Source organism: Pelmatolapia mariae, linkage group LG4, assembly GCF_036321145.2.
Source record: "Pelmatolapia mariae isolate MD_Pm_ZW linkage group LG4, Pm_UMD_F_2, whole genome shotgun sequence".
NCBI classification, from domain to species: Eukaryota; Metazoa; Chordata; class Actinopteri; order Cichliformes; family Cichlidae; genus Pelmatolapia; species Pelmatolapia mariae.
In genome coordinates this window covers 30,019,165-30,043,143 of record NC_086230.1, presented here as the reverse complement: position 1 = coordinate 30,043,143, position 23,979 = coordinate 30,019,165, and the positions used below count along the sequence as shown (strand labels likewise).

At 38.5% G+C, this 23,979-nt stretch overlaps 2 protein-coding genes and 1 long non-coding RNA gene across 5 annotated transcripts; 1 reads left to right on the top strand and 2 right to left on the bottom strand.

Annotated features, from left to right (window-relative positions):
- Positions 1-999: 999 nt before the first annotated feature.
- On the bottom strand, positions 1,000-9,311 carry zgc:153292 (uncharacterized protein LOC100003014 homolog). 3 transcript variants are annotated; one of them, XR_010093738.1, is made up of 13 exons: positions 9,158-9,311; positions 7,513-7,714; positions 7,319-7,351; positions 7,102-7,220; positions 5,098-5,200; positions 4,902-4,934; positions 4,519-4,551; positions 4,183-4,416; positions 2,973-3,076; positions 2,007-2,172; positions 1,855-1,910; positions 1,630-1,689; positions 1,000-1,518 (listed from the first exon to the last, which is right to left on the bottom strand). XR_010093738.1 is itself a non-coding variant. In XM_063470829.1 (12 exons), exons 1-11 carry the CDS (start codon positions 9,220-9,222, stop codon positions 1,866-1,868), a joined length of 1,137 nt encoding a protein of 378 aa, XP_063326899.1. In that variant the 5' UTR covers positions 9,223-9,311; the 3' UTR covers positions 1,000-1,530; positions 1,855-1,865. The 3 variants fall into 3 exon arrangements, 2 of the variants coding, with proteins under 2 accessions (XP_063326899.1, XP_063326900.1); XM_063470829.1 differs by lacking the exon at positions 1,630-1,689 and having other exon boundaries at positions 1,000-1,530; XM_063470830.1 differs by lacking the exon at positions 1,630-1,689.
- A 1,021-nt stretch (positions 9,312-10,332) lies between these two features.
- Positions 10,333-14,578, bottom strand: rusf1 (RUS family member 1). The gene is made up of 14 exons (XM_063470827.1): positions 14,269-14,578; positions 14,116-14,193; positions 13,921-14,035; positions 13,784-13,829; positions 13,499-13,531; positions 13,307-13,412; positions 12,992-13,093; positions 12,524-12,594; positions 11,861-12,045; positions 11,695-11,752; positions 10,907-10,971; positions 10,684-10,821; positions 10,535-10,603; positions 10,333-10,448 (listed from the first exon to the last, which is right to left on the bottom strand). Exons 1-14 carry the CDS (start codon positions 14,416-14,418, stop codon positions 10,363-10,365), a joined length of 1,302 nt encoding a protein of 433 aa, XP_063326897.1. The 5' UTR covers positions 14,419-14,578; the 3' UTR covers positions 10,333-10,362.
- Positions 14,579-18,822: 4,244 nt separating this feature from the next.
- On the top strand, positions 18,823-21,609 carry LOC134625581 (uncharacterized). The gene is made up of 3 exons (XR_010093737.1): positions 18,823-19,058; positions 19,917-20,146; positions 20,599-21,609. It is a non-coding gene; the product is annotated as an uncharacterized LOC134625581 (long non-coding RNA).
- The last annotated feature ends 2,370 nt before the right edge of the window (positions 21,610-23,979 follow it).

Below are 23,979 nucleotides of genomic sequence, written 5' to 3'. Positions count from 1 at the left end.
AATGGGTAAGGTCCTTATCAGTATGAAAAGTTGTAAATCTTACAAAAGTACGGTTAAAAGCTTAAAATGAGTGCCCTGCTTGAATATTGTTCAAAGCTAAACTGTGGGCAGGGTTGGAGTCATTGCTGGCCAGATTGTGGTCCCTGGGCCTTGAGTTTGATACCCCTGCCATCGATGGCAGACAGATTAGCAGATGATTTTACAGCTGATAGTTTTAGCAGTCACTAGAGTTAAAAAGTAAGGGGAAAAAAAGAGTATCACCTAAGACTGTTTTTAGCAGGTGGGAATTGTGTTCAAATACAAAATTAATTTTATAAGTGCAAAGATTGTGTGTGTGTTTATCTATAAAATATTTATAATTTTTCTGGATATTTATAAATGAACTCATCTATTTTGTTGGGATCTGGGGTAAGTCAATCGTAATTTTTTTTCAGATTTTTTCTGATCTCGCAAGAAGCTAGTAAAGTTTTGTAACATCGAACATTTAAACCGTTTCATCACGCCTTCCTTCCCTCAGAGATGAGTGGGATGACTGACTTGACAACAGCTGAGGTTTGGTTTTCTGTCTTGACCCTCACGAGTCAGCAGTGTCTAAAAAAAGTGTGACAGAAAAACGCACACTTTTCTTTACTGTAAAATAAGAATAGCAGAAGTGAGTTGTAGGCTCGTCAACTGATTCTTGGAAGACTTGTAAATCAGCTGTTTGTGAGATTATTGTTTAAAAAAAAGAAGTTTTTCTTTGTTTTTTTCCAGTCTGGGTCCTCTTACTCCAACAGTCTGAAGACATGCATCGGGTAACTGGCGAGTCCAAATTGGCTGTAGGTGAGATTGTAAGTATGAATGGTTGTCCGCCTCTCTGTGTTATCATGCGATAGGCTGGCAATCAGGGCGTACCCCTCTCTCACCTTAAGGTAGCTGAGCTGGCCTCAAGCATCCCCAGAATGGATAAGAATAACATGGATGGTCAATAAACAAAAACTATTCACTAGTGATTAAAAATGATATTTAAATAAAGTTTATTGGCATCTTTCACCTTTTTACAAACAGAAAACATCAACGATCAGCAGCCTAAACTTTACCAGTGGAGGTGGCTGAACTGCTTGAAGTCATAAAAATAATAATGCTATACTGATCAGTCTCCTATGGCTCAGAAAACTGTCTCGCCTTCCTAACCTACATTCAGCTTGTTCCAGTCTCAACACTGCAGACATGCTGCTATATATTTTAAGCAAGACATTTTGCTGCAGTGCTACAGCAAAAGACTGAATTAAAATACTACATCCAAAAATACTTGCGAATGAAAAATAGGTGGAGCATCTCAGTGTATCACAGACAAAGTGGAAAATGCTGTTGAAATGCACAGTTTCATCAGCAAATCCTCTCCACAGAGCTCAGTACTAGAACATCCCGGTCCACTCATCAGGGTTTTCACCAGAACTAATACCTCCAGTACTGAAGACATTCTTCTTCCCTGGTTTGCTGCTAAAGCAGCTCTAGTTTGTTTCCAATTCAAGTGACCTGAAAATAAAACTGAGACAAGTTGAACATCACTGTTAAGTCAGTTTACAACAACACAAGTAGCCAGTGTAGTGTCACTAAAACTGGTATAATATCTTTAAGACGTCTCACCGCTGGATTTGAAGTCGTTCAACTGATTTCTGACACTTGTTAAAAGAACACCTCAATAATCTAACCGAGAGAAAATATAAACCTGAATAATTGCTATAGTAATAGTAATTACCTAATCCCAGTGATATATTCCACAATGCCCCATATGCTTCACACAGTTCCAAACAACAGTAAAATACAGAATATTATATTACAGTGTGGTGCACAACTCCACATAAAACTCACCGAATAAACTTCTATCTAACCACAAAGGCACTCTCTCGGATCTTCGAAAGTGGAAACTGTGAAAAAATGGATTAAACAGAAAGTCATTTTACTTTACCTGTAAGGTCTATTAAAGATTTATTAGAACTCAAATTTTTAAAACCTACACTTACATCCAGTTCTCTGGGGAATTGAACAGGCTCTAGTCCCTTACAGCAGAGCACTGAGAAAGGCCTCTGCTTGGTCTCTGAATGCTCTTTGAAGCACAGACTGAACACTTTAGCAGGCAGGTAAACATCCCAGTCAGCTGCATGCTCCTCTATTAGATCGTTCACCATCCTGTTTGATTAGGAACATTACAACATTGAGATGTTACTATGATGACAGAACATCCAGGTATTATGCGCCGATTGTTTGTAATAACAATTTGGTCCATAGGTGCCAGATATTTTATATTTTTGGTTATTTATCTATATCTTTCGATGTTAAAGTAGATGGAAAAAATAACAGCAGCTTTGGGATACTTGACATATGCTTTACTACCAGGTGGCTAGTTATGGTCGAGCTGATATAAACACATTAGCACAGATCTGGATAAAACTATTCTCAATAAAAGTTCATGTTGAGGGTCTCCCACTATCATCTGGTAGGAAGAAGATGATGAAAACAGACTATATTTCAGAGATGATCTATCAACAACACAACGCATTAAAACATGTTCCTGTGTGGCTTGAATGACTCACTATGAATAATCCTGTTACATCATCACTTAACAAACAGATACTGATGTTTGCCTGTTTTATTGGTGCATGCACAGTTATAACTGCCCTAAAAGCATGAAGGCATCTAAAACCATTCACTGCAAAACCAATATGGTAACAGAAAACTTCAGAGACTTTAACATTTATCATATTATTAATAACCTACGTGTTTTTATCCTGTGTTAAAAGCTACAAGTTTTCACCTGCACCAACAAGAGAATGAACTTTGTAGGTCATCCAAATTACAAAATGTATTTTGGTAAAATTAATAAAATCTGGAAAAGGACCAACGGAAACAAAACTACAGGTATAAAGGCATAACAAGACTATAAAATGTCACAAAAAACAAATATTAGCACACGGTGGCTTTTTACAGACCTGTCTATCAGCTGTGGTGTGATCATATCTGCGATGCCCGTCTGCTGATGATAGACCACAAGAGCAACAGCAACCTTCAGCTGATCTTTCAGTTCTCGGTTGATCTGTCATCGGGAAGACATTCACACAGTATACAGATGTGTGAAACTGGACAATGAGGACACACTATAACATTAGTTTATAACAAAAAAAAGTATCATGCATTATATTATGAGCTGGAAGACACAAAGGGCTTTTTCAGCTGCTGGTAATTCATTTCCAGACAATTCAGAGTATATGTTTCATTTAACAAAAATAAAACCAATATTATTTCATTACCATTTAATTATCATAATATCTCACAGAATAGATAAAGTTTCATTCTCAGCACCATATTTTTATACTGGAACTCTAAAAAAACAACTGTAGTTTCAAATTGTTAACAGTTCAGATAATGTTTTTCATCTTGCCTTGGGCCTCAGTGCAGCCCTTAAGTTCTTCCACTGTCTAAAACAAGCCAGTTTACCTTCCTTCTCCTCCCTTTAAGCCAACAGTCTCCTGACTGGCAGCCACTTGTAAACAGGAGCTTTTTACTGGAGGAAGGTGGAATTTCTGAGCCATCTGGTCTCACTGACATCATACAAAGCGAGACTAGAGAATTGTTCTCAGGGGATGGCTGCACATGCTTGATTTCACAGATTTTTATGCCAGATGCAGTTCGTGATGCAAACATCCCAAGTCTTCAATTTGACTATTAGAGACAGGAAAAAGGGGGGCAAAGTTTGGAGACATCGCAGGACTCCGTGATAGTCGTGAAAATACGTTGTGGAACTCGATTCTAGCCATCAGTTGTACTTGTGTTTTGCAGAGAAAACTCATGGTTTTAAACACAACTGTATTCATGCAAGTACCACAAGACAAAACTGTTACCCATTTGGTACGAGCAAACCACAACAGTATATGTGTGAAAGAAAATAAGGAGGAGCATATTAGCTTCTCTTTATGCATTATATGATTGCAGAGTTGGTCTTGTGAAGGTTAAATATGTTCTTTAAATTAAAAGCATGTCACTATAATAACTACACATGGGTTTAACTACCTTGGGTTTGGTTTTCAGGCACTAATTTAAAGTCAGATTTATAAGGCACTTATAAATGCAAGTTTCTAAACTTCAACTACATTTTTGATGTTGGTATGAATCCAGGCAGATTAATCAAGTGTGCGCGCTCACTTTGTGGACTATGTCAAGAGGCAATCTGGAGAGGATTCTCAGTGGATATCCAAAGTGGGCAATGATGTCCACGACGTTCTTTGCCACATCTGAAGGGAGGCACGCTGTCATCGGCACAGCTTCCACCCATTTGGAGTAGAAGTCGGTCACCGTCAAAATGTATTTGTGTCCGTTTACTGTTTGAGGCAGCGGTCCTCGGACATCCAGAGCAAGCCACTCCCATGGCTCCTTCACCTGCAGTCAGGACAATGCATCAGGCAGAGGGACAAAACCACCCAAAACCCTGGTTTGGATTTGGAGTAACACCTGCAGGTAATCGTGCTACAACAGACGTACCTCTATTATGTTTTCATTGTCTTTATCCTCAGGCTGTAAAAGTCACAAAAGAGGAGGTGAATTAAGTGCTTCACGATATAAAAGACAAACTTTTACAGATTAAAGGGGTGTAAGAATTCTGCAGCAGGGACAGGAAACTGTGACACAATTGTGCCCAACACTAGGTGTCCTGATACTCGTGTGGAGCCCTTGGTTAAAGCTAGTCTGGTGAATTCAGTTTAAAAATGTCCCAGTAGTGGGTGAACTGGAAATATATGAGAATAAAAGTTTATTTTTTGTTTATGATCCAATCAAGTGATCAGTCTTGTGGTTTTAGTGTTCATCCGTTCATCCGGTTTCTGAGAATTATTACACCCCTAGTAAACTGAAAATATTCTACTTACAGTGAAATTATTATCTGGAGCCCAGTGGATACTCTGTTGATGCAGGTGGAAACACACACATAGATTAACTCGCACTAATGAAGATAAACAACAAGATAAAACATATCGGATATGCCGTAAATGCCATAAGATTAGCTAAACATAAACTCTTAAGTTATCCCAGTGATCAGTATGTATAAAATACAATTCCATTTACCTGTGGTACACAGTAATCTCCATGAAAAAAGTGTGGAAATGAATCGATCTTCATCAGTGCTTCATCAATTATAATCCTCCATTTGTCTGACTTTTTGGGATCTCTAATCATTAAAACAAAAAAAAGTTAAAACATTAACGAAACAATAATACATATCTGTACAGAAATTATTAAAAAATAAATAAAAGAACAGGAAAAAATCAGATTTATGAAGGAGAAGCTAGAAACCTCTCTGGTGTTTGATTTGATTTTATCTTTATCTTTTTCCAAGAGAAAACCTGTGATCAACCAGAAAGTCATCTATGCCAACACAACAAGTCCCAAGGAAACCTTTGGTTAGGTCTGAAAACTGGTTTAGTGACCAAACCAGTGGCCAGATCTCCAATGGACCAATTCAGCACCATAACTGTAAATTTGTTTTTAAATGTGTGTACAGCAGGAAAATGTCATCTTACATGCTTTTATCAGCTTTTAAAAGAAAAAAAAAGTTAGGTTTGACATTGTGTTGTACCTGTAACCACACAATCTTCACTGTAAACCTGCAAACTGTACCATCCAAAACAACCTTTTCGCAAGGTTACTGTGTTTTTTAGGCTTGTGCATTAAATATATATCAATTTAAAATCTGAGGCATTTGTATAATGTTAACTGCTTCTATAAAGACATAAATGAGCCACAATCTTTCAGCAGGTAGCAGCTGACAAACCAGATTGTTTTTATACCTCTGAGAGAAATTGACTAGTCAGAAGTAACATGTTTAGTCCTTTTATCCTTTTTAATCTTTTGCTTTTCTTCTAAAACTTCTAACAAATCTTAAATGTCCCTCACTGAGCACAAAACAAATATTTTTTGCAGCAAATAAATATCAAGCATCAAAACCACGCAAAGAAGAATGCTTTGTTTTCAGAATTTATGTGCATATTTGAATGTGTAGCTTATGATTACAAGGCAGCACTTTTAAGTACACCTGTTTGAACGATATGAAGTCCACTAAAACTAAACTCGAGACTACAAGTTGGTCAGCAATATAGCTTTCTTTCCCAAACTACACTGTCACTATAAATATACAGTGGAATATAATTGATTCAATCTGTGACACCTAGAAACAATTTCTCATAACCTCATTATGGAGCATGTGTGAATGTTAAAAGCTCAGCAAATATATAACAAAAAAGTTGCAGATTCAGTGGTTTTAGAGAATAATATGGGAGGAAAAACTTTAATGCTGCTATTATTTACCACAATCTAAATTTTGATCTCTAAGCTCATCCAGTCTTGTTTCCTTTATTGAACAAACACTGCAAAATTAAACCTTTCTTCATTTTAAAATGTTATTAATAACATCTAAAGCCCTACATGGCTTGGCTCCTACCTATACAGCAGATCTGCTGAGACTGAAAAGGGTCATCTGGGTCTGAAAAGGTCTTTTAATTGTTTTACGCTTTTACTTTAAAACCAGAGGTAATAATGCTTTTGAGGTTGCCACTGCTAAACCTTCCTCAGCTTATCAGGTTGGCTGAATTTATCGTTGGTTTTCAGTGACGCCTCATAACTCAGCTTTTCTTTAATTGTTTGAAAGTTGTTTTTGGCCCTTGGTTCTTTTAATGTGTGTATGCAGGAATGAATGTAAGACTAACTGCATGTTTGATTATGTACACTTATCCTTAATGTGTGGTTTTATTCAAACGGTTAAGCACTTTGTAAATATGCGCTTTACAAATAAACGTATAATTGATAATTAACAAGAAAATATGCACAAGAAGCTAATGGCAGTCTTCAAACTGTAAACACTGACTTATTAGAGGTATAATTAATGATTAAAGAAAGTGGCTCCATAGTGTAGCTGTTCACACATTTGCCTAAAAAGTGAAAGATACCAAGGAAGAGACACAAATCCCTCATGAAGGGCATCCGTACTGTGCATACTGAAGCATTACTGCTTATTATTGATTTAAGAGAAGAGGACTAGGACAGTAGAAAGTCTCCTTGTGTGTAGTTACATACCCATATGTCTCTTGTTCTGTCTGGCTGGGTTCTTTGGCCCGGACACTGTCCTCTGTTGCAGGGAGAGCTGATGTTGCAGATGCAGGCAAATCCTTCTCTAGGCTTTTAGCACCAGGTTGCTGCATTCACAATAAAAGAAACAACACGTAATGCATTTAGAAAAATGAATAACATTAAACGTTAAACAATAAAAAGTTAACTGTATGGGTCAGCTCACCTTGTGTTGTTTACGTCTCGGATTAATGGCAGCCTGTATCAAGGAGACAGTAACAACACCTTTATTTTTAAGAAGCCTCTGGGCTTGAGAAGTTTAAACAGAAAAACAGGAGGAGTTTCATTATGCAGCTTAAAAAAATTCACAAATGTTTTATTTCTAAATGATGACAACAATTATCTATGATACACACAAACCTTCTTTTTCTGTGTGTTGTCAGTCGGTGTAAATATGGTGGGAACCGCATCTTCCCGAAGTGTCACACTTTTGCCCGTTTTGTCAATGTACTGCTCCTCAAAGTGATTGATGCACAGAACAGAAAAGCGAGTCGGCGTCCAGTCCCTCCACTTCATGTTTAGTACCCATTTTTTAAGTTTTCGGGGGTTGTACAGGGGAAACCTGCATGCACACACATATTTCCCCTGTGTGAAAAGTAACTCACTAAAAATCGAGTAGAGTTTAGTAAATTTTAACTGTTGACTAACTCTGTTAAAACTAATTATGATATGCTATATGTAATATAATACTCAGTATTTCCAGCATGATATACTGAATGTAAGCTAGATAAATAAACACTTAAACAACAGGAAAACATAATAATAAGAGCATAATTTACTGTTAAAGGTCTTAATCAGGAGTATTTTTGTCTCATAAATGTAATTTAGAGGATCTTAAGTGGTCTTTTTTCTTCTTCTTTTTTCGGTTGCTGCCTTTAGGGGTCGCCACAGCAGTTCATCTGCCTCAATCTCAACCTATGCTTAGCATCCTCCTCTGTCACAGCAACCCTCTGTATGTTCTCCTTTACCAAATCCACAGCTCCATGTTCAGCATCCTTTGTCCAATATATCCACTGTCCCTCCTCTGCATATGTCCAAACCATCTAAAAATGCAGCTCTCTAACTTTGTCTCCCAACACTCAACTTGATCTGTCCCACTGACATACTCATTTCTAATCCTGTCCATCCTGGTCATTTACAATAAAAATCTTAACATCTCAAGCTGCGCCTCCTGTCTTTTTGTTAGTGCCACCATTTTCAAACCATAAATGATAACAGGTCTCACTAGCATCTTGCAAACCTTCCCCTTTACCCTTGCTGCTATCCTGTCAAAAAAAAAAAAATCACCCCTGACACTCGTCTCCACCCACTCCACTCTGCCTGCACTCTCTTCTTCACCTCTCTTATGCACTGTCTATTGTTTTGGGTGGTATGTAAACTCATCTACCTTCACTACCTCTACTTCTTGCAGTGTCACACCTGTATCCCTCTCATTTCTCTTCTCTCCGAAGTCCACATCTTCACACCTGTTCCTTACTGTCAGTATAGGTCACAATGTTCCCTGCAAACATCACAGTCCATGAAAACTATGGAGTATGATGTTTGTTGATGAAAGAAGCACCTCAGGGCTGATCCCTGATACAATCCCACCAGCACCTTAAACCCTTAGGTCACTCCTACAGCACACAGCTCACAAGTGGTTCTCAAATGATTTGACTTAGAATTTAGTGTGAATAAAACCCCTCTATTGCAATTGCATAAAAAATAAAGCTGCAGCAAAATGTACAGTAATTACAGTGATAAGCTTTCTTTGTTTATGCCCTTTTTGCTTAGTGAGCTTGTGTACACGTCTCGGTAACTTTACCAGGTGCACTCCGAACTGCACTCCCATGTATACAGAAAAAGATCTAATTATGTGGGCTTAAAATGTTGAGAAAAGGTCGAAATTTGACTCTTAACACTGATACAAGCCTACTTCTGTCAGCCACTGTTACTTTACAAACGTGCTTCTAGCCGTTTGTTGGTTTAGTTTAACCAAAAAGCAGCGCTATTATCGAAAACTTACTTAAAAAACTTTACGTCTGGATCGCTCGAGGTGTCGCAGTTGTAAGCACACTTATATCTCCCCATTTACGGTCAAATTTCGGTCAACTTGGAACCACAAAAACCGATTTTGCTGTTGCTAACGCTAAAGTTGTATGAGAAACGTCTCCAGCTAACAACAATTTGGACACTTCAACATCCGGAAGGACATTTCAAAATAAAGGTCGCATTTATTCTTCCTTACAAATATGTAGCTTTTTTTTTTACATTTATCATTAAAAAATAATAATATTTATGATTGATAATTAATATGAATTTTCTTTTTCAAAAATCGTGGTATTTGTGAAAATTCCTGATATTGAGATTATGTTTAACCACATGGTGAAAACTACAGAAAATTAATTTGCTGGATCCATAAATGTGATATTTCTTTGAAATTACCTCCTAAACTAATACCTTTTTCTTTTGGGGGGGTAAAGTCTACAATTTCGTGTTATCGTTCAGCATCTGTGGTTTCCCCAGAAAGATATGTCCCTAAATCACTTGTCTTATTGTAATGTAATAAATTGAATTTAGGCATTAAAAAATATATGTACTTTAAAACACAGCCACAATTCACCAAGACTAAAATTGACTGAGAGGACTGAATTATGTATCTATTATGTTTACATTTACTCTTATAGTGATTTTTGTCTCATTTTGTAAATTCACTTGTATTTTAATCTACTTTTTCATTATTTTTTTAATGACAAAAACAAAGTTAAGAACAATAAGAAATAGCCCTGTGGCATGTAAGAAAACTTTAAGTATCATTATTATTATTATTGTTGTTATTGTGTGTTTACGTACTAGTAGTAAATTTAAATTCTAATTTTGCTCAACGATGTTTCGAACTTGACATATCCGCTTTGCACCGGATGTTGTTGCTCCCTCTTCTTTGTTGTGTCTTGATTGGTTAAAGCAGTTTGATACCGCCCCCTTCAACAGGAGGACGATCACGTTTTGTTTTTGCATCTGTACTTTGATATTTTCTTCAAAATACCCACACAAAAAAAGCTCCAAGATCATTTTCTCCGTGGTGATCTGCTGGGTTTTTTTTTTTTTTTTAATTACTTCAATAAAATATTATTCTTGTAAACATATAAACTATTTTTCTCTCGAGAGTTGGGGCAGCTAAATGAATCAAATCAGGCATACTTAAAAACATCTTTGTTTATTTAAAGCTTCTCAGCTGCTTTTTGTTTTCCACTCGACTCTCCACTCATCCCAGTCGATCAGGGTTCGTCTCATGTCCCATCCTGCAGCTTCAGCACCTGAAGGTTACATTTCCAGAATCATGCTTCCACTAAAGGAATCAGAGAGGTGATTGGTAAGTTAAAGCAGTTTTGCATGTGCTCACCCTTAAGTAATGGATTGAAAATGGCATCCATCAGCTTGTGACTCTTGTGCACCATTTCCCAGTGACCTTCTAAAAAGAAAAGAGGAAGTTTTACAGTTCTTCACATTTAAACAGTCTATTTATAAACATGGAAAGAGGTAAAGGCTCACTTTGCTGTTTCGGTGCAGCCCCTGTAGCTTCTCTGGAGTTTGACGAGCTCAGCATGTTGCTGAGTACTACCGCCTGGCACATCGCTCTGATTTCGTCACTCACTGAAGCTTCTGGTCCCAAACAAACACATACACAGCCTGCGAGAAAGACAGGAGGTTTAAAAATAACTTTCCAAGTATGTAAACATGCTGCTTTTCTTTGCATGGGTGGAAGACAGCATACCATTTCTGACTCCTAACAGGTAAGGCATGCTGTTTTCCTTCAAAGCCAACTGAAGATCTTCTGGGCTGCAAAATGAGCAGAACGATAATGAAATTCCTTTTAGTTGTATCACATGTTTCCAAAGTGTTTTTAACTTCAACATATAACAGACCAGTGGCTCACAGCTGGACTACACAAACTGTGGCAGGAGGAGGAATCTTTAAACAGCTCATCGTTTTTATCCATAAACTGTTTCAGTTATTTAAGATCATCAAACTTTCTGCCCATCACTGTTTCTGTGTGTGATTTAAGACTGAGACTGAGGAAGGTGGACAGAAGAGACAAGGAGGCACATGAAATGGGAAAAGCCTTCTTCTTTTCCGCTTCCTCCACTTGCATCTTTGGTGTGAAAAACTAAGATGCAAGGAAGAGAATCGAAAACGTGCAATCTGAGAAATGAACGTTTAGAGGCGGTTTGGCTGACTATGGTAACTTGTTTCTGCCACTGAAATGAAAAAATTTTTTGTTGTCCATAAGTAAAAACTTTCAGGTTAGTATCTCAGAAATAAGATAATTTTCAGATCTAAAATCTCGACTTAACTCTGTCGTCTGAAGTGACCAACATTTGGATTTTGTCATGCTTTTTATTTCTTTTTTCTTTGGGTGGTAAAAGCAGCTTGTCAGTGTCTGGCTTTAACTATTTAATAAAAACTTCCCTGTTCTGGATTTTTCCTCCTTGTCTCACTTTTCCCCTGCATACTTTCATTGCTACCTCCCCACCTTGCGTGCAAACCAAGTTTTGAAATCACCTCTGTGCAATCTCCTGCAGCCTCACTCCAAGCTTTATCGGCACAGTTTGCCCAAACTCTAAAAAAACATCATAAACAAAACAGAAGACAGCTTATTAAGATTTACTAAGACTCAACACAGGACTCAACCTTTCCAGTGCGATAGCACAAAAAACATAATTCTTACCAAAGAAAACTGGTTCTCTCTGATTGGCCTCTGGTGGACTCAGGATTCGTTTGTCCTTCAGGTACTGCTGCAGTACGATAGAAAGCCGTGCTTCGTTGAAGGTTTCCATGACAACTGAACGCACAGCCTTGTAGTTGGCAAAAAGATGAAGCACGGTGAAGAGGAAGAAGAGGCAGAGAGTCAATCTAAACAAGACAGAAAGGGAGAAGGAGACGGAGGTGGGAGATGTTAGAGGCATGAAACACTCTAAAGCAACAGTTCACCCTTATTATTTAATATTACTATTTTTTTTATTATTATCCTATACTTTGATTATCTTTTTTTTGTTCTTCTTCTTCTTTTTTTTTTTTTTGTTTCCTTGATAAAGTACTGCACAGCAAGTAAAGTTAAGTCAAATTTACTTGACCTGATCCTTCTAGATCATTTTGTCTGGGTTTGGAAGTACCAGCTAAGGAGATGTCCACCTTGTCTTATAATATAATAAAACTGTACCACAATCACCTTGAAGGCTCAAAGTGCCAAGAAAAAAAGTTTTCTCCAAAACTAGAACCTCACATCAAAACAATCATAAACAGCATTGCAGGCTGGAGGAAAAACGTGTTTTTTGGGGGTAAACTGACCCTTTAAGAATATCATTAGTATTTGAAATATAGCAAAACTTACACTGGATTATCAGTGACGAGGGGAATGAGTATCAGACTGACCAGCAGTCCGGCCAGATTCACTAAAGTCTCCTAAAGGAAAACACAGAGATGATGATGTTATGGTGGCTTTACAGATTTGCTACAAATTACCTGTTTTTTTACTGTGTCTCCGGAGATAACCAATGTGTACATAATAAAATGTATCTGTTTCAGTAGCAGGGACCTGAAATGTTGCTGTTATCATTAATCAAACGTTCTTTACTTGGTTTAACTTACAACTACCATTAAAGGCCCTTTTGTGCTTCTTTCTTGTGCCACACCAAAATATTGTATACAGAATATATCCTTTTCTAATAACCATCACATTACGTTTCCATCCTGGTACATTTGAAACATTGAAAACATGTAGACAATGAACAGTGTAAAACTGCTCACATTGGTTAGCTTGATGATAAACAGTGTGATGAAAGTAGGAAGTGGCAGCTACCTGACTGCCGTCTTTGGCAGAGATGTCAGCCATGTTGTCTCTGCGGGCCTGATGAAAAGTGAGAGCCGCTCTGGTCGCACCGCCTGCCACTCCAACAATAGACTGGAGAAGACAAACACAAATGGATGACATGCAAGATAACGCAACGTAACGTTTTATACTTTTTCTGCATCCTTGCACCTGCGCTGTCCTTGGTCAACTAGACAGGAATTTCACTTTTATATCACCTATTTAGCAATGGGAATAGCCTTTTAAATTGTGGTGTACATTAATTAATTTTGATCAGAATTAATCTGTTTTTTGTTTGTTTGTTACCTTGAATATCCCTGCAGTGCACACAATGAAGGTGAAGCAAGCAGGAAAGTAAGGAGCCAATATTTCCATGAACATGGCAATGTCATTGAGCACATCAGCAAAAAGTCTGGTTGGGAATTAAAAAACAAAAAAACTCAAACGGGTTTCCTTTGGTGATTGGACTGACTTGAGTGTTACACATTTAGCCCATACCTCCATTTTTTGGCCTCAGAGTCCAGCTTACTCCTGGAAAAAGATGGAGAAAATTGCTTTGAACATAATTTCTATCAGAACAAAAGCCAATTCTAAAAGCCAGTGTTGTATGAGAAAGCACTGGCAAATGGCATTGAAGGAAATACTGATAGAATCACGTCCTTAAATTTGCTTAAAGCACTGAATTTTATGCACTTTAAAAAATATATCATCAGTGGCCACAGTTGTAGAATCTAAAGTATTTGCTTTTGCACACTGGGTTAGATCTTCTCATATAAGCCTTACCCTTTCCGCCAGGCGAAGAGGATTCTTCCCAACATGCCAGTCCCATCTGCAGGGAGACACATTTGTTTGTTATCGAAACACCAGTGAGTTCAGCATGAGCTGTGCAGGGTTAATGTAAATGTACAGTATTTTTCCACCTTTTAATAACCAGGTAACAGTGGCTGCAGCTACGGTGGCCTCCTGGTTTCCAACACCAACACCTCTGAGGGAAGCCTGAGTGGCGAGAGTCCCTGACAGAGAGCTGGAGAAGGCCTGAGAGAGGAGGAAGAGCGTGACTGAAGGGGTTTAATGTCACAGATATGTAACTATCTCTGTTGTATCATCCACTCTACCTGCATCGTATCCCAGAACTGGTACTGCAGGTAATCATCGCTCACACTCTCTGGATAACCTTGAGGCAGAAAGACGCTCTGAAATCAAAAGTTCAAACTTCAGGTTGATGTTTGCAGTCAGCGTAAGCACAACTAAGTTCACTTGTGCCTTACTTTAAAAACTCCAAAAACCGAGTTTCCTCCTGAGTGACCTTCACTTCCATCTCTCCTCCTCTCCATCACTCCATCGTTTGATACATACTTCCAGGACTCTGCACTGCCATATCTCTCTGTTGCCAAAACCACACCTTTGTCCGTCTCCATTTATACTTTTAAGAGCGATAGTCGGAGGGATGTAAACGATTTTTTTAAACAAACTGAGCAATTCTGCGGCTTCAGATCCACTGGGATGCATTTAATTAAAGCCCAGCTAGGAGTGGACTTCAGCGTGACAGAGCCGACGTGTCCTGTTTTGTTTTGATTTGTGAAGTTTCCGGGTTTGCTTCCGCACTCACAGTTTCCCGATCACTCATTGGTGGATTAGAAGATCAAGGCGGAGCCCCGACGGAGACGCTCAAATGACGTCAAATAAACGAGAAAAAAAAATTTTTCTTTGCTTTTTACGGTCTTGCTGGCGGAACAATAAATATTTTCCATACTCATGTGTCAGTTAACATGAATGAACTCAGATGATAAAAAACAAATACTGTCAAATAAAACACAAAAAGCGTACAAGCAGGATAAATAAATAAAATATAAACAATAAATAAAAATGCGATACCAACATTGCAATGCTCATTCATTTAAGACGATATCTACAGTTTCTTTTCCCTAAATCTCACCAACCTTATTTCATACGGCTCATGCATTGAACTTCACGTAATTTAACCATTTTTCCATTCTTTAACTTCCAGGTGATTTACAATTAAACATAAAAGTATAAACACAATACATACCGTTAAATAAATAAATAGAAATGGTTCACCCTGTCATGGTGTGGCACCTTCTTTTTCTCTCTCCCTCATTGCTGTTCTACCTTTCTTTCCCCTCTGTGCAAGTGAATAGTGATTAACCAATTCATTACAGCAGTGGGTGTGGTGTCTGATAACCCAGAGCACACACACCTGTTGTACACCTGAGTGATCATCCTCAGAATTTAAATTCAGAGTGCTGCTCAGGACCGGATTGTTAAACAGTTTTTGTGGTACTGTTATTTAGGGGGTTTAGTTCAATTATGAACTGTTTGCTTGGGTTAAACCTGTGAGACGCTCACCTGCCTTTCATTTCCTGTGTTCGGGAAACTCTCTGGAGAACCTGGACTAATCCACGTACCTGCTTTGTCCATTCCCCCTTTTACCAGCTGGAAAATAACCTGCCTAATGGAAGCCAAGCCCAATCACAGTACTTTGCAAAGACAGGAAGTTGGTGAGAGGTTTTTCTGGTCCTTACTGGGGAGTTAACCCACATTCTGAGGAAACAAACTTCACTGCTGCAGAAAGCCCAGATCAGTAATTGAACTTTTGTACCTAAGGACCATTTGCTTAACTACAAATGGTTTTTCAACCAGTTTATTAACCAGCTAATTCTTGAGTTCCAGTTGCTTATCTTGCAAACCCACCTGTGCTTTGCTGTATTTACTCCTGTTTTACTGGTATTAAAGTCAAGTCAAGTCAAGATACTCAGACTACCACAAACGTTATAGCTGTGACACTTTGTAAAACTGATTTAATTCGATTTCATTGATGCAGTGCCAAATATAATAACAGTTGCCTCAAGGTACTTTATACTGCAAGGTAATGAACTTACAATAACACAGAGAAAATCCCATCAATCAAATGACCCCCTTTCACCAAACACTTGGCAACAGTGAGAAGGAAAAAGTCCCTTTTAACAAGAAGAAACACCTGGCAGAACTAGGTTTGGGGAGGGGTGACCACCTGCTGTGACAGGTTGGGGGTGAGGGAAGGGAAACAGGACAAAAGACAAACTGTGGTGGAGATCCAGAGTTTAATATTAACTAATGATTAAATGCAGAGTTAAATGCAGGTGTGTAAACACACAGTGAAGAAGAAACAGTAATGCATCATTGGAAGCCCCTAGTAGCCTAAGCCAATTCTAAGGCAAGAATCAGGGTCACCTGATTCAGCCCTAACTATATGCTTTATCAAAAAGGACATTTGTAAGCCTAATAAAATTCAACCTGCAGATGTGGCCCAGGAAATCTGCAAAGTGAGGTCAGCATCTGTGAGACTCCAGTGGTCAGGACCGCTTTCTGATCAAAGTTAAACTGAAGGCGGTTATTAGCCATCCTGTTATCAACATCACTGAAACTGATAGTGTGTCAGTCAGCAGACTGGGAACGCTGTGTCAGGAGCATAGCTGATGACACATGCTTATGACACACTCAATTAACAACCACGTATTGTGATTGTTAATCAAGTGACCATGGTAACTGGTGTAAGTTAATCAGTAACCGTCATGGGGTATGACACATGAGCTAAAATTCCCAAGACAAACACTAAAGTCCCACCCTCCATTGGCCTGCCCACCTCTGTAGTTACAACATTGCAGAAATCATTAGAAATCTTCATAGTGTAGTGTCAGTGGTAACTCGTGGATGGGTTTTTTCCTTAAAATTCTACAAAGTAATGTAAGATTAGTTATGTGTCTGCAGTTATTAATAACAGACAGATTTAGACTGTTTTTCTTTAGAAGTGGTTTAGCAATAGAAGATTTAAGTAAGGCAGGAAAAATACCAGACTGTCACGAGGTGTTTACAGTAGTTAAAATGCCCTTATATAAACAGCTAAAAGTACAAAAAAAGGGGGCGAGGATGGGTTCAAGTGAAGACATGGAACTGTTAAGACTTTGAATGCTCTGATAATCAGCCTAGACCTCTGTAAAATTAGTTGCAATGAGTAAAACTGAGTTTGACCCCGGCCCTAGTGTCAAAAATAAATAAATAAATAAATGAGAATGATATATTCTGATAGCAAAGACTAAGGTTTAGATTCATTATCATTGGTGAGTTAGATCTCATAGGGTTCAAACTATTCTTAATAATATATGTCATCATTTTATTGCAGTTTTTGGGGAGAATGTAAATATATTTACTGCACAAACTTGCACCTAAACCTTTTTATTGCACAGAACTGTAACTGTACATCTACAAAACATTGTTGCTTTATCGCACACAGTTGCAGTCGTATTGTTAATGCAGGAAAGGTCAAGGAATGTGGGCGGTAACAGGTCGCAGGTGGTTTAAATGATTCACCTGGAGAAGAAACTTACCAGTCACATTCTTCTGGTATTACTCAGCCACTACAGTCTATTTGCTCACTGCTATTTTGCAGCAGACTTATAGGCTGCTTGTCCTGAACCCTGCATCCTGCCTTAATTACCTTTAAAATGAGAAGAAATCACACACGACCTGCTGTGTGACAAAAATCATAAAAAGGCTACTCTGACTTTGTTTTGCCATCATTCAATAAAGTTACTGTTTACACATAACAGCAGTTTTTATCTTATGTATCTTCTCTGCTTTAGTTGATCCAGTTTACTTATGTAGATCTTTCAAATTTGCAGAATAAACAGTTCAAGGTGTTTAAATGTTTCTGTGGGGTACCTTTACTTGTCTCCAGATTCTTGCTGTTTTCCATTATTTGTGTTGCAGAGTTGCATATTCCTGCCAGAAGCTATTTGTGGATTTAGGGCAGTGCGGATGACTGCGTCACTTGTATGTTTTTGTTTCTCTGCTCCTAGACACAGCAGAGGTTTATCTTTTAACAGGACAGAATTTACCACAAAATTTTTATGTCATAAAACTTTATTGGAGTTTGATTGTATACTTTCATCTGAATATTTTATTCAGTGATCTCTCCCCAGTCTAGGTTTGCTCAATTACAACTCTGTACAACCAATTTTATTGCTTTGAAACAGCCAGCTGTTGTTGCTATATTTAGAGATATGAAAGGGTCATTACTAGATAAGGAGCCACCATTCAGTGTTAACTGTAGTAACATATCTGCAGTCTTTTTTTTCTTTTTTCTTTTTTTTGAAATGCCTGGCACTATGACACAAAACAAACAGCACCCTGATTGTAACGTCACGGCAGGTTTTTTAGTCTCAGAGAACAGCCGTATTTGTGTACAGTGGGTGGGGTCAATGTGGGAAAAATGCTCTCAGGTTGCATCAGTGTCTGAGTTTAAGTGTGTGAATGTATCTTATGCGAAGGTCAGAGAGTAGAGGGGTGTCAGGAGACTGGAAAAAAGGAGGGTGTGTTAAAAGTGATTGATTCTGCAGTGATGAGCAGAAAGATAATCAAGTGTACAATCAGAGGAAAGGGCAATTTAAAAACAGATGGCAGACTGGAATCTCAGGTTTACCTGAAGGCATTACAAGTTCTGACACACCTTTCTCAGCTCTTCTGGAATCTGCTATGAAATAAGAAACAGTTGTAAGTCTGTGCATTATGTATCAGTGCGACTACTGAGGAAGAGAAAGGAAAATCTAAACTGAAATAAAATATGAGAACTAACGCAACACTGTGAGGTAATAACAAGCTGATGAATTTTATGAGTGGGAGTGGAGACGGGGGGGGGGGGGGGGGGGGGGGGGAAGAGGGCAGGGCAGTAAAGGGGAAATGGGAGTGGAAGTCGCAAACAGAGTTTCACTAAAGGCTATTCTTCCTGTCATTCAACAACTTGTGTAGAACAGGAACAGATCAGGTTTATGTCGTCTCTCTACAATCACAGTAGCGCTCTTTGGATGTCCATTTATAAATATTTAACTCAAATCTTCACATTTTAAAGGAAGTCAGCTCAAGTTGGAAAAGAAGGAGACAGTAGACCTGCTGACCATCTCAACAAGGCTTTGATATCACTCTGAGAAGAAGCCGGACAAACTTTGAACAAAGATCAGACTGAGGAGTGGATTCAAGACACTGCCTTTTAAAACTTGCTCAGGTTTGTACTTGATTTCAACCTTTGAATGCGGTCTAAGTGGTCGTCATAGTGATTAAAAAAATCTTATCTCCCTAGTTGTTAATACTCTGTTTGCCTTGTAGAACCACCTTTAAGATTTTGGTGTACAGCAGTGTTTGATCAAAGCTTACTTAATCGCCTCATGTTTACTGTAGTATTCCACTTCATGTGAAGGGTGGAGGACAGAGTTTTCTCCCTCTTCACTACAAATGATTCACAGCCCTGCGTGTGTAATATTACACTCGGCTCATACATTTTCTCATCTCTTACCAAAAAATGCACACCGGGTAGGTGTTGTCCGCCCGGCTCTTTTAAATCAGAGGCTAGATAAGTGACATTTCAGGTTTCAACTTGCCATAACAACCTGCCCACCAGGCTAGTTTTTCAAGCTATTACTTTATTTTTTATTTTTTTAGTAACAGGGGAACACTGTTACGCATGCTGCTCCCTGTGTTACGACATTCTTCAAAAGATACTTTCTGTTTCTTATGGAAATACCCAGTCCTCAAAAAAATTCCACTCTCACATTCTCAAGAATACACTACATTTTTTTTTGTAGAGCGTGTTTATACCTGTAGGAAACATTTATTTTAAATTCATTTGAATCTGAATCAAAATTGTTTTGTCCAGTGGTGGAGAAAACCGGTTTACCTGAGCAGGGTTTGTCCTTTGAAAACAAACTAGTTCCTTAAAGTTGCTTTTATCTTGAAAAATCAAACGTGTCTATCAAGCAGCCATCAAACTGTGTTACTGTGCACACAAAACGTTTAAGCATGTTTGAGATGTTTGTTTTTTGTCTTTAGGGTCAAACTTTCCCTAACTTTACGTCATATTTTGCAGAGATGTCAGAGTCATCCCAGAAGCATCTAAACAACCTCGAAGTCAATCTTCCACTGACTACTGTAACAGGAACAGGTCTTCAACAACCTGAGGAAACCTGCAGTCAAGTAATCTGTGAGGACTCTACTGCGTCCTGCTGCAATGACAAGTACCACAGGAAACTGGCCGTCTCTAGCATCATCTGCGGGTTTGCCTGCTGCGGAGTCCCAGCTTTGATTTATTCTGTCAAGGTACTTTATTTTAATGAGGGTATGATCCTCATGTTGTAAGAAAAGCAATGTTCTGCTGAAGTTTTTTGAGGCTTCGCAACTCAAATTCCTCCAAAATTATTATTTAAGTATAAAATTTCTTCTCATTGCAAGAACTAAACAGATTGCAACTTGAATGATACGATAGTGAGATTAATCAGAAGAATATAAACTTGCATGTGTATTTTCATAATTTGCACTCTGGATTTGTTTCCAATCCTATGAGAACAGCATCAGAGTGTGCAGCAAAAACACAGCCTCCACTTACACACAGTTCATTAATGAGAAACATCTTAACCTTCACATCTCCTCAGATCTATATATTCAATTATTGATTATGTTCCCTTAGAATAAGAGAAGACCTGAAGTAAAATGCTTCTTATTTTTGATTTCATCTTTAAATGAAAAATATTGTCATGTGTTTATTTTAACAGGCTGAGGATGCTGACAAAGCTGAGAAGGCCGAGCCGACGACAGACAAGAGAGCTCCAAAGTATTTAAGACAGGCCAAAAAATGGGGCATCATCTCCATCGTGACGTGGGTTTCCGTTCTAGTGTCAGCTCCATTGCTGCTGGCACTGGGCTCATATCTCGCCACTTTGATTGACTGATCAACCTCAAAGGAGAACAGCCAGAGGAGTGTCTTTGCTGATGTTTATGGAGACGGACAGTGGAGAGCAGGAAGCTGCTGAATCAATAGCTACGAACACCAAAGCTGTGGAGAAACTACAGGTTACATTAAATGGAAAAAGGCTGTGTTGGTTTTTCTTACGCTGAAATGAATGCTTTCCTAATTTATACTTTTCTAGTGCCTTTAGTTTTTACACAAAGAACAAACATCATTGAAAATAGTATTAAATGTCTAACAACTGTTTTTGTTATATGCTGTGATATTTATTGAACCATCTGTTGACCCGTGGACTATGCGAACGTACATGGATATATTATAGATTGAAGACTAAAGCTGTTAATCTTGAATATAAAGCTATTTAAATGTAAAGCTGCTCCCGTAATGACTCAATCCTTAATACTTTTACAGTTACACTTTAACTTCCTTACTGTAGATGACTACAGATGCTACATAAGTTAATCAGTCAATCAACAAGTCACTTTAAAGTGGAGCAACGTGTGACTTTAGGATTGAGTCTCTACCGGAGATGAAATGCGAGGCAGTGATCGTGGCAGTGCTTCATCAGGACATTATGAGGTCCTGTTCTTGCTATTTTATTTTATTAATATCAAATGTATATATATGCTGCACTTTTATACAAACATTAACAAACAATTTTATAATAAAATGAGGAAACTTTTATGGTCTTCATCCACTTGAAACATTTTAACATGCTCATTAAAAAACCCAATGTCACGTTGCCATGGCATTATTGCATTGTTACAATATTTACTTCATTAATGTCAAATGTATATATATACATGTTGTACTTTTATACAAGCATTAACACAAGCTGTTTTCTAATAAAATGACAGATTTTTTATGCTTTGATTTGCTTGAAGTATTTGTGCATACAAAACAAAATATTTTAATAGTTTTACAGTATCTCATTAACATTTCAAAAGATTTTTTTTAAATGTATAGTGTTACTTGTACTGACCACATTCTTTTAATAGTTCAGTCTATCAGGGCGTGTGTGCCACCTCTTTGACCTTTGGATCAGGAGAGATCACCCATGTGGCTGGGTGACTTTGGCTCCCACATTTGGGCGAAGGAGGACTTTCTCCTCATCAACAATTTATCTGGGGTTCATGCCTGTGGTTGTGTGAGGTGTAATCAGAAATTGGAACAGGAAAAACCAGTCCATGCAATCCAAGATTGCATGGACTGGCCACATACGGGCCACATATGTGACCCGTATGTGGGCCAGCAAAACCTAGGTGCAGTCTGGACCATGAATGGCTAGACCACTCCCATGGATGGATTGGAGCTGGTGCCTGTATTTGGTTTCTCTGAAATTGAGAACATACTTTTACCTTTTCCTCCAAAGAGCTCTGCATTCCCGGGCGCCACACTAATGATCTGGCAACGTTTTTATTCAAGAAATGCCTGGATGAGCCTCGTGCAGCACTTCAATCATCTGTGTTCATCCTGGGGTGGAACAATGACTCTGGAACCCCACATGATGCATCCATCTTGAACACCGAGCTCCTGCTGATGCTTGGCACAAGGTTTGAGCCCCTCCTGCTCAGCTGTTCCATTTCAGCCCTGCAACAGCCATGGCTTCACCTATGATAACTCTGGATCTCTTTCAGTGAGAAGTTAGATGGTCTGTCTAACAAAACACAGTCTCTGGCTTCATGCTAGACTGACTGGGCATCACAGGCAGATCTTCTTCCTTCGTTTTTTATCCCTGTCACACATTCCTGTTTACTATGGTGTGATGAGAAAACCTAAACAAAAAACATTTTATGATTTAATATAAAATGTACCAGTCACCAGAAATCTGTTTGTGCAGATTTATTAAACCTGGTAACACAAACTAGACCGACTTCGAGGAACTACCTTAAAATGTCATGACCTCTAGCCAAATCAGAAGCATTCATACACCTCGAATATCCAGCATGTTGAAACACAAGTGGCAGGTTCCAGTCAGGGGTAAGGTAATATAGTACAGACTATATTATGAATGACACACACGCTGCTTTTTCCTACTTATTATAAAGCAATTTAGATAGAGCTGATTCAGATAACACGACCTTTCCTCTGGTGCCACCTTCAGATTAAACCAGTTGCAGTCTTTATCAGGCGCAGCTTCATTCCACGTGCACATTCCTGTCATTCAGAAACGTACATGGTAGAGACACAGGTTTATGTCGTCGTCCTACAACCAGGTGAACGGTGTTTGAATGACCATTTGTGGAAATTTTTAAACTTCAACTGTCACGTTTTTAAGGACGGCACATCAGGTTACAGAAGGAGAGAACATACCTGCTTATCATCTCATCAAGACTTTGATATCACCCTAAAAAGAAACCAGACAACCTTTGCTTCACTGAAGGACATCAGACCGAAGAAATCAGGTTTGTACTGTAATTTAAAACCTTAATCAACTCATATTTACTGTAGTATTTCACTACATTTGAAGATACAGGTCATTATTTAGTTGCTGTTTATTACAAATCATTCACAGCACTGTGTAATATTACAGTCCAACACTCAGCTGATACATTTTCTTGATTGCACCAGCCAGTCAAGTTTTTCAAGTTTTTGTTTTTTTTTGTCTTAGAGAGGAGGGAGTGTCTTTCTTTTGTTTTGTTTTTAGGTAACAGGGAACATCGATACCTATCATCCTCCTCATGTTACACCATTCACAGGATACTTTTAATTTCCTGTGAAAATACACCCAACCCAAAAAATTCTCACGCTCACTTAAGAAAATGCACTACATATTTTGCAGAACATGTTTAGAGTATGTTCCTTTCCCACCATCAGATTAGCAGAGCTAATCTGATGGTGGGAAAGGATGCTGGACTAACCTGGTGTACTCCAACATATAACAAGAGGGTGCTGGGAGGTCCTGGGAGCACCTGGTTCCACAAAATCTTTAATTCACACCTCCAGCAGAAATTTCAAAGGAGGCTGGAGGCATTAAGTCTAAATAGATACTGTTCTGCTCTTTCATTGATGATGGAGTTGTGGCTCAATCATTCAGGAGGGACTGTCTCCTAGCTGAGATGTTTGGGATATGTCCCAGTGGGTGGAGGCAGCTCCAGGATACACTGGAGAGATTATATTTCTCAGCTGGCTTGGGAATGCCTCGGTATTCCCAGGGAAGAGGTGGTCATGAAGAGGGATGTTTAGA